The 16,855-nt window shown below is 28.2% G+C and overlaps 1 protein-coding gene across 1 annotated transcript in view; it reads right to left on the bottom strand.

Moving 5' to 3' along the window:
• LOC145185847 (fumarylacetoacetase-like) overlaps positions 1-16,589 on the bottom strand; it is a 28,240-nt gene extending 11,651 nt beyond the window's left edge. Inside the window, exons 1-13 of the mRNA XM_090098788.1 lie at positions 16,355-16,589; positions 15,882-15,989; positions 15,463-15,549; positions 14,612-14,646; positions 12,515-12,564; positions 9,239-9,329; positions 8,589-8,686; positions 8,311-8,360; positions 4,106-4,159; positions 3,612-3,657; positions 2,597-2,727; positions 978-1,053; positions 739-785 (exon numbers count right to left, since the gene is read on the bottom strand). Of these exons, the coding sequence (XP_089954914.1) occupies positions 739-785; positions 978-1,053; positions 2,597-2,727; positions 3,612-3,657; positions 4,106-4,159; positions 8,311-8,360; positions 8,589-8,686; positions 9,239-9,329; positions 12,515-12,564; positions 14,612-14,646; positions 15,463-15,549; positions 15,882-15,989; positions 16,355-16,435 (954 nt within the window). The 5' untranslated portion in view covers positions 16,436-16,589. The remainder of the gene's footprint in view (positions 1-738; positions 786-977; positions 1,054-2,596; positions 2,728-3,611; positions 3,658-4,105; positions 4,160-8,310; positions 8,361-8,588; positions 8,687-9,238; positions 9,330-12,514; positions 12,565-14,611; positions 14,647-15,462; positions 15,550-15,881; positions 15,990-16,354) is intronic.
• Between the last annotated feature and the right edge of the window lie 266 nt (positions 16,590-16,855).

Genomic DNA, 16,855 nt, shown 5'->3' with positions numbered 1-16,855 from the left:
TAAAAATCTAATGAGGTAGCTGATGCAACTTTATTAGTTCGTAACTTAACAGCTAGTAAAATAGATGGCACCAATGGTCTCACAAACGAGACCAAGTTTCAAAAGCAAAACAAATTTATTTCCAGTTTTAGTTAAACTTACTACTAAAAAAATCTAGTTTTTTATGTTGGTAAAATTATTAGCCTTAAGCACAGTGAAGATATAGATAAGAATTTTTTTGAGAAAGCTTTCATTTTTCTTTATTCTTCCCACAGTTGATCATATTTCTGAAGTCTCACTTGAAGATATTCTTGGAAAATTACCGAACCACTACTTCGATTTTATACTAATCTAGTTACCAAAATTATGCCAAAAACATAGTATACAGTGTCTTTACTCCCTCAGCCTCAAAATTTTTTTTGCTCCACGCCTATTCACTATTATTAACTCATAGTTGTCATTATTGACTGTATTGCAGGTAGTGATTTACCTTAAACCTTTCTGTGAGTCGTTAGATAAAATAAACATTTTGGTTTAATTGATTTCTTATCATGAAGGACATCTCAATCCTTTCACCTTTAAAAAGATAAAATACATATTTTAACTTTTACTCAATTTTAAAAAATAAAGAAATCCGATCTACTGTGTTCCAACTTCCCCTAAGTTCGGGTGAGTGGGGGAGGGGAGGGGGGAAAGGGGTAAAATTTTTTAACTATTTTTTTAAAAAAAAAACTCAGCTTGATGCTGATATAAGATTACCTTAAAATTTGATTGGCATACTATACCAGGTTCAGATGTCTCCTCACCTTAAAATAAAATTATTTTAAAAAGGTGACCACGAATTTCAAAGAAAAAAATAGTAAAAAAAAAAGCAACAAAAGAACAACATTTAAGAGATAAAAAAAATATATCATCACCTTCCTAATTTAATATTATAAAAAATATATCATCACCTTCCTAATTTAATATTATAAAAAAAAAAAAAAAAAAAAAAAAACCTTTTATATAAACTTCAAGCTCGATATTGAAACGGAACGGATCACTGTGACGCAGATAGGGCATTGGTTCAGGATCCTTAACAAAAATCAAATAATATTAAAAGCTCCTTACAAGTTTAAGTTATATACGAAAATGGTTTTTTAAAAAATATTTGTTTAGTACATGTTTCTGATTTCACGATAATAGTAAGAATATCAAGCAGCTAAAAGTGAAGATGATAGAGAAAAAGAAAATCTCGACATTTTAACAAATAATCTATGGTTAAAATGGAAACCCCGTTTTTTTTTTCAAAACCCATTTTAAAAAAAGGGAAAAGTTTCAATGAAGGTAAAATGTAACAGGTTCTTTTTATTGTAAAACTTAGTAGTCAAGAATCAACAATGATCTTTGTAAGTTTTAAACAAGATTTTTTAAAAGCTGTTTTGAAAAAAAATAGAAAAAATATCAACTATTCATAAAATAACTACCAAAATTAGAAACAAGAGAAATGTTGTAGTGCTTTAAATTACTTAAATGTAAAGCAGCTACATCCCAACTCTTTTAGAAACGTAAAGCAGCAGGGTTGCCACCGTTATTAAAGAACAAAATTCCCTGATTTTCCCTGATTTTTTCGCTAAAATCTTGCTGTTTTCTCCCTGATTTTTCGCTAAAATTTTGCTTATCTCCCACTGATATTTCCAGTATTCAAACACCCAAACTTAACTTCCAAACCAAAATTCTCTATTAACCCCAGAGCATTTTTATTTCTAAAAAAACTATAATCCCCCAATGAGTAATGAACCAATCAATTTGTTTGAAAATTAAAATAAATAATCAAATACTTCAATCAACACATGAAATAGTTCTTTGAAAAAAATATAAAAACTACAGTAGAATCCCATCAGCTTGAACTCTGAAGGGGTGTGTATACATATATGTGTGTATATATATACATATATATACATACATACATACATACATACATACATACATACATACATACATACATACATACATACATACATACATACATACATAAATACATATATATATATATATATATATATATATATATATATATATATATATATATATATATATATATATATATATATATATATATATATATATATATATATATATATGTAAACGCAATGTGATTAATTTTCTTTAAAAATGTTAAACATTAATCCTGGTACGCTGGAAAAGGAAAATTTTTATTTCAAAACATTAAAGAAAAATTAAAAGTTCCCTGATTTTCCCTGATTTTTTCCAAAATCATCTATTTCCCCCTGATTTTCCCTGATTGTATCTAAATTTCCCTGAGTTTCCCTGATATGGTTGCAACCCTAAGCAGGTATATCCCAACTCTTTTAGAAACTTAAAGGAGCTACATCCCAACTCTCTCAGAAAAAAAAACCTTGAAGCTCATTTTCACAAACCTGGTTTTTCAAAATATTGAAGATTTTGAATCCAAATCAATAAATCCAAATATATTAGTTTATATCTTGTTACTATCATTTAATCTTATACTTTTTAACTTTATGTTAAAATGATTTTCTTTGTTTAACATTTTCCTGAAGAAATAGCAATTAATATTTTCCAGAAGAAATACCTGCTTATTTTCAAAAAGAAATACCTGTTTAACATTCTCCAGAAGAAATGGAGTGAGAGCATCAACAGTAACAACCCATGGTGAAATAGTAGTAGCAAAGTTTTTAGCTGTAAATGGACCAAGTGGTATATACTCCCATTTTTGAATATCACGAGCTATAAAAAAGATAAATAAAGTTGAATAAAACATCCCATGAAAAAAACTTTTTTTTTTCAAAAGCGTGTCTTTAGAATGGCATTTGGAGTTAAAACTCCCAAACAAAGATATTCAAATGTGTCATTATCTTAAAACATATTGAAGGGTATATTTAGAATCTTTATTTCACCATGATATTTGCAACGATTACTGTTCCTTGCTTCATAATCCAAAATTTCTTTAACTGTTTAACTACATTTAGCATTATTATAGTTAATAATCAAAAATTAATCTTACAAAAAGTTTTTAAAAGTTTGGGAATTTCAAGTGTTTTGTTAAAATTATTTTTTTTGAAAGTAAAACTGTTTAAATAAGTTTTACTTACATTTAAAATAAAATTCAATTAAGTTAAATATTTTACGGTAAAATTAAAATTTTTTTTAAAGTTAACAATATATCATAAATTATATTATAAATGGGTATTAAGTTTTCCCTTTTTCTAGAGAATATTTACTGACATGATGGTAAGCAAATTTGAGTCAATTTATCAGTAAATCAGTAAAACGATTACAGTCTGTAATCCTACATGTTTTATAGGTAGAATTCTTGTAGAATCCTACTAGAATTAAAAACTACATAATGTAAAAGATTATGATTATGTGATGTAAAAGATCATGCGTATTTATAAAATGACAATTAATTTTATCATGCAATCAAGACAACATAGACATTTTCTGCATTAAAAAAAAGGCTAAGTAATATATTATGCCAAAATGTTAAAGTTGCCAATAGTGGGTTTTAACTTATGAATTCAAAAAATCTTTGTCTTATGAGAATAAGCTAACAAGAGATCAATTAATCTGTAAATAAATTTGATGGTAAGTCAAACAAAATTGAAACTTACCACTCCAATCATTCATAACTACAAACCCAAATATGTGATCGTGAGCCTGTAGAAAATAAAGAAATACTTAACGAGTACCACTCCACTAAAGTCAAAAATTTTATGACATTTTTTTTCTTTTCAGTTTATGTAGAAAATCACAAACAATTATTGAAAAAAATAGTAATAAGTCAGCTCCATAAATATTTACAAACACCTTTAAGACATGATTTCATTTAAAAATTAAAAAATAAAATCCTTATGCAAAGTCTCTAAAGATTTGCTTGATTACTTAAATTCATACCCTAAAGTTAAACTTTGAAACTGTAATCAACTACTGTTTTAGAATATTTTTTTTTTTTTTTTTTATGGTAACTTTATGACTCAAAATTCTTTTTTGGGTCTAAAGTAGAAAAAAAGAGATCTCCTAAAAACAAATTGAGAAGCGCAGAAATACACAAAGACTAACAAAGCACATTTAAAAAAGTCTATATCAGAATGCAATTTAAGTATACATTTTCTGCTGTTATTGGCTCGCCAAGATTGTTCCCAGGTCCACAAAAAAATGCCTAAAGTATAAGAAAACATTTATAGCGAATTAACTACATCAATTATAACAATTATAGCATTTAATTATTAGAAGAGGTAGGAGGCAGTTGATGTCAAGTTGAAAACTGTAATTAAATATTTTTATAAGTAACCAGAGACTAGAATATGAATAAACTCTTGGAAATATAAATATACCACTTGAAATATGAGTGTTAAATGCTGTAGATGAATCCACATTATGATTGGTTAACATCAGCAATAAGTTTGATGTTTGTATATGTAAGAGCACTAACCCCAGCTTTTGGATTAAATATTTGATAACTTAAATTGTTTTAATGTATGATTAAATATGGATACTACATAAAAAGTGGTTTCAATTATTTCCTACATTACCAAACAGATAAAACTGCCAGAAGAATTGCAAGAGTTTTGATAGTCCGACTTGAAATATTATGCTATTGCCTTCTACTGAAGAACATTTTGCAATCTTTGTTAAAGTCTGAAGAAATAGATATATAGGAATAGATAAGAAATAGATAAATGATATAAAATCAATAGCAATCTTTTGAAAACAGAAAGTTCATCAAAGAGAAGGTCAACAACAAGATTAATAAGATCATAAACATCAACTTTGATACTCCTAACGGTTTGAGCTTAGAGATCATTGTTTTCATGAGGCGTTGTTTTCATGATTTTCAAGTAAAATAAGAAAACTCATGATTTAACTGAATCATAAGCAAAATCTACAGAAAAGTTTTACAGATCTTTCATCCCATTCACGAAATATTATACTTGTTTCTGAAGTTTTGAATCATAAAAACAGTTTTATGTTTATGCTATTTTTAATCAATATGATTACTTGGTTTTTTACCATTTATGTATTTGGAAATTAAAATTCTGTTCGTTAGCTATTGTAATGTGGCCTTAGCTTAGAAATCTTTTTTAATTATGTAATTATGTAATTTACATTTCTATCATAAAATAAAGGTAGCTTTTAATGTAACATTGTTTTATTTGGTGAAATATTTCAGTTTTAACTCTTTTGTTTGCAAAAAAAAAAAAAAAAAAGCTTGGCATAAATATTTTTATGAGTGTTACGAAATGAGTCTCTAAAACTTACACTCAAAACAATTCTGCATCAGGTAATATAATGTTATCATGTAATATAAAGTATGAAAAAAAAGCAAATACACTTGACATAACTTTCAATTTTTTGAAATAAAATTAACAGTTAATATTGATTTTTGAAGTATTTATACAAATATTTAGTTACTTTATAAGTAATAAAAAAAAGCAGTATTCATTTTAAACTTTTTAAAAAATGATGTAAATATCTAAATTTTTATGGAAAACTTACCTAAAATAGATGTGCAAAAAAATAAATAAACACACAAAATGAAAACTGTATATATTAACAATAATTATGAATTTATTTTTATAAATTTATTAATAAAAATTTATTAATTTTATGCATGAAATTTCTGTCACAAAACAAACCTGAATTGAATTGATTCAATTACTTGACAACACCTTTCAATAGGAATGGTGTACCAAGCTTGTTGCACTGAAATCCACAGTTTAGTTTTATTGCTCAGTTTTGCATTTCTTATTTTGTCTTCAACTTGTTTCCATAAATTTTCAATCAGATTCATCCTGGAGATTGCGCAGGTCATGAAAAAACACTGATATTATTTGTCTAGAGCCAAACTCATGTGGCTTGGATCAATATCATGCTGAAAAGTCCACAGCAATGACATATTCCACTCTGCGTAAGGCAACATAATATTTTTTAATGTCAATGTAAACATTCTTAGTTATTATCAGAAAAATGGGAACTAAGTCATGCCATACCATGAAAGATAAACCCCAAACAATTTTCTGCCTCCATTTTTTATGGTCTTTTTAGTGCATAATGTGTTGAAAGCTTGAATTTTAAAATGTCTGATAAATCTTTTTCCATCATTATCAAATAACATAAACTTGCTTTCATTACTAAACAAATTATTTTTCCACTTTTTAAACCCTACATCTCCAACTTAACTTAAATGGTCTCTAGCAAACTTTACAAAACCTTACAAATGTTTTTTTCTTAACAATCGTACTTTGCGAGGTGAAAAACTAAATCTTGCTCCACTAATCATTTTTGTATTGTGCATTGTGACACATTTGTTCCAGTTTCCACTAAAATTTGGGATGTTGAGACAAAATAGTTTAACTTAGCTTGACGTAAAATTTGTCTATCCATTTGTTCAGATGTTTTTCTTGGTCAGCCTCTTTTCTCTTCTTTATCTTGATATTTAACAGCATTTTGTACCAGTCCCAATGAACACTGAATTGTATTTGCTACTTCCAAATAATGTTTCCAAATAATGGTTAAAATATGGTCCAAACATACTTATTCTTCAAAAATTATGTAACAAATAAAATGAATTTTAAAATTCATGTTGAATAATTATTTTTTTACTTAAAATTTAAATTTGTGCAAATTTTTTATGCATGATATGTATTTTTTTAATTTCAAATAGATTTTTCATATAATTTAAAATATTTGTATGACTTAGAATTATTTGGAAAAAAATATTGTATTTTTCAATTGCTTATGAAGTAATTAATTACTTGTATAAAAATTTCAAAAATTGATATGAACATAATTTTATTCATATTTTATTTGTTTTTTTGCACTTAACTGTTTATAATAATTCTTTACACCAATATTATATGAGCTATATTAAATGTAGTTATTTAAAGAAAACCAGTCACTCTTAAATGAGTTGGCCAATCATCATAAACTTTGTTTCAAGATGATTTGGTGAATACCATCATTATGCTAAATCCTATATTCTGAAAAAAGCTGTAATTCAACCTACCTTGTGTTAATTGATAATATAATAACAATATATATCAGCTTTTATTTTGTCTAGATAGAACCTCCAGAGATATGACTGTCAATTGGGGTAAAATACTTCACTCACTTTTTAATGTTTATAAAATAGTTCAACTCCCATACCATGACAGCAACCATTGACTTAAATCATAATTTTGTGATAGAAAATTGCCCTATCAATCTGCCTTCAATGAACAGGTCCATTTCTTGAAATCACCTTGTCAACATGTAACAGATATCCATATGATATATAGTTAGCATTGCTCAAATAAGTTGCCCATAATTGGATATTAAGAATATGCATTTTTTTAAATAATTGAACTTGAGGAATGTCAGAGGATAAAGATCTTAACTAATAACTACAAGGTACAATAAAACGTTGGACTGATTCAAATTACTTTGAAGTTTAAAGAGTTTTATGAAAATCAGAAACGTCATGCATACTTAAGTTATATATATATATGAGCTAACTGATGTGATACTTGAGCTTTTTACATGAGCTTACTTATGTGATACTTGAGTATCTTATGTGAGCATCTAGCTAAACAATAAGGATCAACAAAAACTAAGAAAGAAATGGAGAACAAACTTTACAACAAAATGTTTTTAGTGATGATTGCAGTGCTGCTAGCATTTCTGTAAACTTATCTACAGCCAAATTCACACTTAATCAGTCAAACAATAGATCAGGATTATAAAGAAACCTGACATTTTTATTACATAAAAAAATAATCTAATAAAGTTGAATGTTGAAGCTATATCAACAAATTCTATGGTTCTAAATGCTTTGAGAAAAAAGCTTTGAAAACAAAAAAACTGTTCATGAAAAAAAAAAAACATTTCTGTACTTACTTATAGCCTATAACAAGGCCACAAAGAAAAAATGAGTGAGTATGTAACCATTCTTACGCTTCGGTTTTTAAGTTGAACAAAATTACAACTTGATTAATAAACTTTATATCTTGAAGAGTCAATAAAATCTAGCATGTTCTATGAGTATTACTGTCTAAGAGTTAAGTCAATCATAAAAAATTCAGAGGAGGGTGTTCATATGTAAGAGAATCAGAGGAGGTTTTAAATGTAAGAGATTAAGATGAGGGTGTTGTTCACATGTAAAAAATTCAGAGGGGCCATTCACATGTAAAAGATTCAGGGGGTGTGTTGATTTTAAAAACTAAATTTTGTGCTCTACCCCCTACCAATAGCTAAATAGATTAGGAATATGAATTTTAAAATATAAAAATTAAAACATTAAACAAAACAAAAAATGATTTAAAAGAACTTCACCATTTCCAGCTCAAAGTCCAAAATCTTACAAGGTCCAAAAACTGGATTAACTAAAATATAGCAGAATTTATATATCTTACATATACATATACATGACTAGCAGAAGGATGACTTGTTAAAATATTAGTAATTCAAGACATCCTGCAACATTCTATATACATATATGCTTCATACAACAGCACTGTCAGTTTTTGCAGCACTAGATCCAAGATCTTAGGACTTAGCCTACTAAGAAATAATATTTACTATTTCTTTACTGGAATTGTTAATGAACCTACTTTCATCAGGACTTGATTGACCACATGGCCTTCTAATAGGAGTACCAGATATAACAACTGAAGATGCTCTACCATGATAACCAACAGGCAAGTGTAGCCTAAAAAGTAATGCATTTATGTTTCTTAAATAAGCACTATTTATGACCTGATTAATGTTAACTTTAATAACTAATTTAATAGTAAAACATAATTTAATACTATTACACCCAAAATTTGTGCTATTTTTAGACAGTGACATACTTTTCAGTTAGAACAGAAAAGCCAACAAAATTTGTAATTGAAAGATTTAAACCATACTTTCTGGAAACATCTGTCAAAATGTATTTAGAAAATCAGCAACCAAAACTTGTTCTTAAACTGAATGCTTTTCAGTCAAAATAAGTTCTACCTTCATCAATCATTCCTTCATTTTGTCTGAATGCATCAATTTCAACTATTTTTCTAGAATTTGCCCTGAAGCTTTATAAGGCAAGAGAATAGTTTTTTGCATTCGTCAAAAGTAAAACTTAGCAACAATATTTGGTATGCTGAGCTTCTAAATTTTTTAAAAAAAGTTCTGCAAAAGAATTTTTGTTTTAAGTCTTGAAGAAAATTATTATCATAAATAATGTTTCAACTTAAGTTTCTTTTTTAAAAAAAAATCGTTTTACCAGTTTGGCATTAGAGCATTTTCTTTTCCTCTAAACATGGTGCCCACATTTGTTGCATGGTCTCGAGAAGAATAAAAATCTGTGTAGTCACCTGAAATTAACTTAAAAGAGTGATTAAAAAGAAAAAGAAAATGTTTAAATTTTACACTAGCAATGTTTGGCATTAAATTGCTAGTGTTTTATCATGGTTTGTAAATGATGACAATTGTTCATTTTATCATTAAATATTTATCTGCAGTAAGTAATTTTATATTGTAATTTTTATTTATGTAATAAGAGTTACCAACATACTGATAATCTTATTGGAGCTACAAATAAGTTTTTAAGGATTTACAAAAGATAACCTAACTATCATTATCTTGCATCAGACCATCTTTTAACTATATTCACGGTGAAGTATCATCATTTCCAGCTAAAAATCATTATGTGTCATGTCACTGAAGAGTAAACTACATACTTCTTTGTGCTCTTTTTATTTTGTCTAACATTTACTTTTATCGCGTAAATGCAAAATCTTATTCCATTCTCGTGATACGGCTTAAAATTCCGTTTAAAACTTGGATCCCATTCCAATAATCTAAACATTACTATTTGTTTTGCATTTATCTTTTAGTTTACCACAAAAATAAATCTTAATAATAATTCTACATTAAAGTTACAACAATTGGTCTATTTTAACGCATTTTCGTTTGATTGGAAGACTAAACTAGATAGACTTAACAAGTAACAGAGGAAACAAATGTATTTTACATAAAAGACTGGGAATGCATATTAAAAAAAATCCTATTCAATATGTGAACACATCAAGAAGATATGCAATAAGCAATGACTTTAACTCTCAGTCTAAACACGGTACACATCTTCCTGATGTACTTTGGCAGTATTTTGTTCCACTCTCTAGTGATGGAAACGTCCAGGGCCTCAATACTGTTGTGAGGCCTACTGCAGGCCTTACCCTTGACATATGTGCAGATGTTGAAAATAAAAGCAATAAGATTTGGAAATATACTTGGGCCAGAAACCTGGGATGTTGTCTGCCAGCCATTTCTATGTCTTCCATGACATGTGTTGAAATGCTTGTTTTAACATTTCTTGCTTTTCCTCTGCCAGGTTTTTTATCAATGCGGCCTTATTTTTTATAACAATCAATAATTATATGAACTGTTGATCTGGCCATTTCCAATTTAAAGGCAACATCTTTGGACATGAGGCCATTAAAGTAAATCTTAACTGCCTGGTTTTTTTTAAGGAAATATGGTCCAAATATTTTTCCAAGTAATTATTTAAATCTTAGATTTTTAATATTTTTAAGAAGTGGTGCCAAATAAATTTATTAAATTTAAAGCCACATAGAATAATTTGATGAAAAGTACAACTGATGGATATTGATTGCTGTGTGAAGCACATGGGGAGCATGCCCCTTCAATAAAAACGAGTTATGGTTCTGGCACTTTAAAAGTTGCAATTTTGACACTAGTGACAAAAAATGTGATGGGAGGCCAGTAAAATTTGAAAATGCTGAGCTGGAGACATTATAAGACAAAGATTTTTTTTAAACTTAAAAGGAGCTTGCTGAAACCTTGAGAGTGACTCAAAAAGTAATTTTAAACCATCTCAAGGCCATGGGTATGGTGTAAAAACAAAGAAAATAAGTTTCATACAAACTCAACCCAACAAATATTGAATGAATTTTTTTTCCTGTGCTAACAAAAAAAAAATTTTGCTTTAAAGGCAAAGTTGGAAGAGTTTTTTGCATCAAATTGTGACAGAAGACAAAAATTGAATCCATTTAACAAATAAAACACGGAAAACTGTGGGGTAATCAGAACATGCACCAACAATCGCTTAACCAAATATTCATGGAAAAAAGCTAATACTGTGCATCTAGTGGGATTAGCTTAGAGTGATCTACTACGAGCTAGCCTAACAAAACCATTACTGGGGAATATTACTAACAGCAATTGATGAAATTGAGCCCCCCAATATGCCAAAAGACATTACAGAGAATCTTTTGGCACAAAAACACTCAGTTTCAAGTTGAAAAATTCATTGAGGACAGTCATCAAGACACTTCAATGGGATTTATACCCACCTGCCATATTCAATTTTCACTTTTTCTAGTTGGCCTGACCAAGTAGAAGCCAATAATTGGGTCAATTATTTGAGCATATCAAAAGAGGAGAAATATTTTCAACATGGAATCGGCATCCTGCCTGAAAAACGATGAAAAGTTGTAGCTAAAAATAAACAATACTTTAAATAAGTAGCATTGCACCTATTCCTCTGAATAAAGCTTCATAGTTACAAAAAACATCAAAACTTAATTGAACCCCCATTATTTTAGCAATATGTATCATACATTTAACAGTTGTTTAAAGTATATTAGTTAACTGAAATATCAAAATGATGCAAAAATAAATTGAAGTTGCAAAAAGAATTTTTTGAAGCAAGATCTAAGTCTTTATCTCCTCTAAATTTAACTATAGAAAGATAACAAAAACTGCGCATATATCCCAATATATGTGTTTCCTTTACATATATTCATGTATAATTTTTTAAATCTGTAATTACTGAACTTTAGTTTGCTCTTTACTTAATGAAATTAGGTAACTCACTAATAATTTAGATGCTCACTAATAGAAAAAGATACGCTTTAAACATATAAAAGATAAGCTTAATGCTTAAAGAGTAAAATCATTTATTAAATTAACTTTTTTTAATAACTCTCAACAGAAAGTTCAATTATAAAGAACAGTTTAAACAAGTTCACTTTTTAATCTTGATAGGAATGTGATACATTCAAGCATTTTTACCTGGAGATTCCAGACACTCCAATCAAGTATTTGGTAATAACTCCTGAACTGCATCTTTTGATTAGAGTTGTAGCTACTAAGAAAGTCTATATTGATTTTTAGCCAGAATTTAAAAAAAAAAAAAAAGTTCTACTGAAAGTGAAAGAAATTACAATTTGTGTATCTTAATAGAAAGCAATCTTATTTGTAATAGATTATATTTTTACATTTCCACATTACAAGACATTTTCCTAATTTGACCAGTTTGTATACTTTTTACCTTTCTTTGCTCCCTTGATTGGAAAGCGTTAGAAAGAAGGATACAAATATCTTAAACAAACAAGTAGGAGAGTGCAAATGCATGCCCATCATGTATCTTCAAGACTCTAATTTGGAGTTTCATTAGGGCTGTATTTATTTCACAATATGATTATAATAACAAACAGGGAATAAGATAAAAATATCAAATAAATATCGGACTTACCAATTTTAGCTGGAAGATGCATTACAACTTCACTTTGAGGAATTAATGCACTACAATTTAAATAGTTAATGCTGAGTTTACAATTTAACCAAAATTTATTACCTAAGACAATATCTGTATTTTCCTCTTATTTCATAGCTTTTCTTCATTTTAGATGAAAATATTTAAACCAAGTTTAGCAAAACAATTTTTTTTAGAACTTTTATAAAAATATAGTATATTCAAGTACTGTCTTTCCAGAATCATGTTATTAAATTATGAAGATGACATAAGCATTTGCTTATGAAAATAATTTCACTTCATAATTGAAACACAATGAAAATTCACAATGTAAAAAGATGGATATATGAGTACAGAGTGTTCAAAAAGTAACGCAAAATTTTAACATATGCTAACAAAAAGAAAAAATAATCAAATTACAGTAAATTTTATTTCAAAGACAAAACTTCATTGGGAATATTTTTTGAAGTTTATAATAGATGTTCAAAATGGACTCCCAAATTGTTGATGCCTGTAGCTGTTTTTTCTTGTAAAATGTTTGCTACCGCTTGCTCAATGCAAATAACTAATTCTTCTTTGGACCATATAATGCAGTTTTTTGTGATTATTTTGCCATTGATGTAGAAGTGACATTCATCAGTCCACAATAGAGTCCATAAGCTCTTTGTTTTGAAGCAGCCAATTAGCAAAATGGAGTCAAAATGGTAAGTCTGTTGTTTTCAACTCCTATAGCATGGTGAACTTGTAAGAAAACATTTAAAGCTTTTAGCAGAGGATATGATAAATGGATGTTTTGGGGGATTTAATTTTACCTGTAATTTGTTGAATAGAGCAGTAGCATGTTTCCAAAGCAATATGTAGTGAGTCCGTCACAACTGGTGTTTGTTCTTTCTGTTCAATTTCAAACACTGCCAGTTTCTTCAAACTTATTAACTAATCTTTTGATGCTGTGTGTGGTGAATGAGTCTTTTATTAAACCATACGCTTGTTTGAACTTTCGCAGTGCTACTGTTGCACTTTCACCCTCACTTCCATATTAGTATTTAATGATGAAAAATCTGTCTTCCATAGAAATATTGTTCATGACTGTATTCTCAAAAATAACAATCTACAACATAATATTCCTTCCTTATATATGTTTAAAAAAAGAACATTCTAGAAATATTCTTATTGGGTAATTAGTAACAGACAAATAAAACTGTGCGTTAGAGCTGTGCGAGATTAGGTTTTTTAACTTTGATCGAGTTTGATCAAGATTGCAAAAATTTCGATCGAGTTCGAGTTTGAATTCAAGATTATTATCATACTGAGGAACAACGTATTTCATAAGTGTCTGAAAACTATGTTCTTCTACAAAATTGTACAGCAGGTAATCGGGAGTCAACATTCACCCAATAGCTTGAATTATTTCTTTAGATTTTTCATGATCAGATTTCCATGCTGTTTTCTTTGCCCACAGATCTGTGACACCAACTGACAGTTGTTTTCCAGATATTTCCTTCCTTTTTCATTCTTTTTCCTTCTTGTGTCTCTTTATCACTTTTATTATTCCTTCTTATGATAATTTCTTAAGTTAGTAAATAAGCCAGTTGTAGAGTTAGTAGGAAGATATTTTTTGACCGCATTTTCCAATTTTACAAAAACCAAAAATAGTATCGTTAATTTTACTCCTATCAAAATAATTCCAAATAACACTCCTTATTCTCTCATCCTCCATTTTCAACCATTTTAACAATATTTTGCTAGCACTTTACAACAAGTGTTTAAATATCGAATCAAGGTTTGAAATTCGAATCATATTAGATTAACTAAACACTTTCGATTCCAGTTCGATTATTGAATAAACTCGAACTCGAGACTTTGAGTTTTGCACACCTCTACTGTGCGTTACTTATCGAACACCCTGTAAAACAACATCTTTACTTTCCAGTAACAAAAATCATGTTATAAACATTTTCTCTTATAGAATGAGGTAACTTTTATATAATCATCCATTAATATTATGCTCTTCAGCATTACTTTCAATATCAAGGATTTTAATCATTAATCTATTTCTCTAATACTTAAGATAAAAGCAAGAAAAAAAAAAACACTTACACATCTCTTAGCGCATGATCATTTTGAAAAACAGTCTAAGTATAAGTAACCATAATTAAACAAAAAATTCAATACAAGTTTTCAGCAGTAAACTAAAATATTCTTTTTTAATACAAAAGTACCCTAAGTCTAAAATCAAAGTAAAAGCAGCTTAAGGTTTGTGCAATACAGTCTATTTGGGTTTTAACTATTTTTAGAGAGAGCTTGAAACTATTTAGGTTTTAATCACTCATAGTGAGAGCTGAGTTTTCTTTATAAGTTAGTAGCTGCAAGAGACTAATTATTGCCTTTTGAAATACAATAAAAAGAAAAAAACTACTACCTTGCAGTTGCTAACTTTGAAAAAAAAAAAAACAAACTGAATAGTATTTACAACTATTCCATCGCAAACTTTAAAAGAGAAGGAATGTTAATGTATTTTTCAAAAACAATCAAAAACTTGAAATCTCTTTATGAAAGGATTGTTGCACTTTTAAATTGGAACTTTCAATATATTTCATCATGTTGGTTTTTAGAAATCAATCATTATTGGATTAACTTTTGCTTTATTAAGTAGCTGATGAAATTTAGGTGACAAATATACAGCTAAAATCTTTGTGGTTTTGTGAATGAACTTGCTTATTTACATTCTTGCTAAATTATTACATTTTTCATATGCAGAATGATTTTTCATTTATCATGATCTCATATTGATATACCACTTAAACAACTTTTGGAGATATTGTATAGGGAGCCAATGGTTTTTTAAAAATATATTTAATATTTAAAAAGAACATTATGATTAAAAATACAATTGCGGATAAACAAACAAAATTAAAAACAAATAAATTAAAAATGATTGTTAAACTTACTTCATCTTTAGAAAGAATTTTTTGTAATGTAACCCGAGCTTCTTTCCATGCTGCCCTCCCAAGAGACATAAATGCATTTAAAGAAGTCTAAAAGAACATGTAACATATGTTAGGTATGTTCTTATTAATGTATGTAGAAACACAAATCAATCAGTCCTGTTATTACTTCCACACTGGCTATGAAACTATGTGGTAATTTTTGAGAAACTAGCACATTCCTTAGATAAAGAAAACAAATATTCTATATTACAAAATTATTGAGAAGTTAAAACAAAATAAAAGACTTTTAATATATTAACTACTATATTAAAGCATAAAAATGCTTAATGGTTCATTGGAATTTTAAACGAGTGCTATAAAAGTTTTAGAAAATTGTGCATATTTCATCTTATTGACTATACTGATATACATATTTTTACCTGTTCAAATACATCTTGCTTATCTTTGAGCTCTGGACCATCAAAAAAATGTTTTACTTTGTGTAAATCTAAAACCTGATCACCAATTGCTACACCAATTCTCGGATGCTATAGATGAGAAAAAATAATTTTATAAGTATTAATTTGTTGGCAGAGTTACCATTCCTGTAAAAATTTTATTTAATAAAAATGTAAACAAACATGTTAGATATAACATCTTGATTATCAGCTAAAACTCGTTTGGTATATGTGATTTTGCATAAACTCATTTATACTTTAATGAAACTACATACCAAGATATTTATTATGTTATACAATTTATAGCGTCAAATACCCAAGGGGAGATTATTATTCGGTTACTTAATTAGTGATCGAAGATAAGAAAAAAAAAACTAGCAACTAATTTTAACAAATTGGTTTAAACTTAAAATAAAATATGCAATTACGCCGAAGAGGCAAACTATCAAAAATACCGTTCCGTTTGTAGAAAAGACTCCAAATGGAAGATTTTGAATAGGAAAATGGCTATCTTTGTCAACAGGAATAAAGGACATTTTTTAAAATCAAAATGTTTTAAAATATTTTAACTTTTTAAGTTAAGTTTCCTTTACTTTCCACCAAACGGATTTAGAAATCCACGTGAGCTTTTCGGATTAAATTCTAGGGGATTCTCCAAAATTTCTCGGGACTTCCTTTTTCACAACATACCACAAAGCGCCGTTTTTGTAAATACTGTTTTAATGGTTTGATAACATTTTGGGTGGAATGCAAGAACCGAACTTGAGTCAAGTTCGACTTGAAATCTCAAGTTCGACTTTGTCAAGTCAGACTTGAAAAATTGACTTGAGCGAATGCGTAAACGAGACTTGAAAATTTCAAGCTCGTGCTTGAGAAAGTCGAACTTGAAAAATAGTCGAGGCGTTGAATTTAGGCGTTTATCGGAAAATGCACTTCGCAACCAATAGCGGTAATGG

The sequence above is a fragment of the Hydra viridissima genome, unplaced genomic scaffold (genome assembly GCF_058129835.1).
Source record: "Hydra viridissima isolate aposymbiotic clone 2 unplaced genomic scaffold, HvirCarnegie_v1 scaffold_9, whole genome shotgun sequence".
NCBI classification, from domain to species: domain Eukaryota; kingdom Metazoa; phylum Cnidaria; class Hydrozoa; order Anthoathecata; family Hydridae; genus Hydra; species Hydra viridissima.
This window is presented reverse-complemented; position numbering and strand designations above follow the sequence as displayed.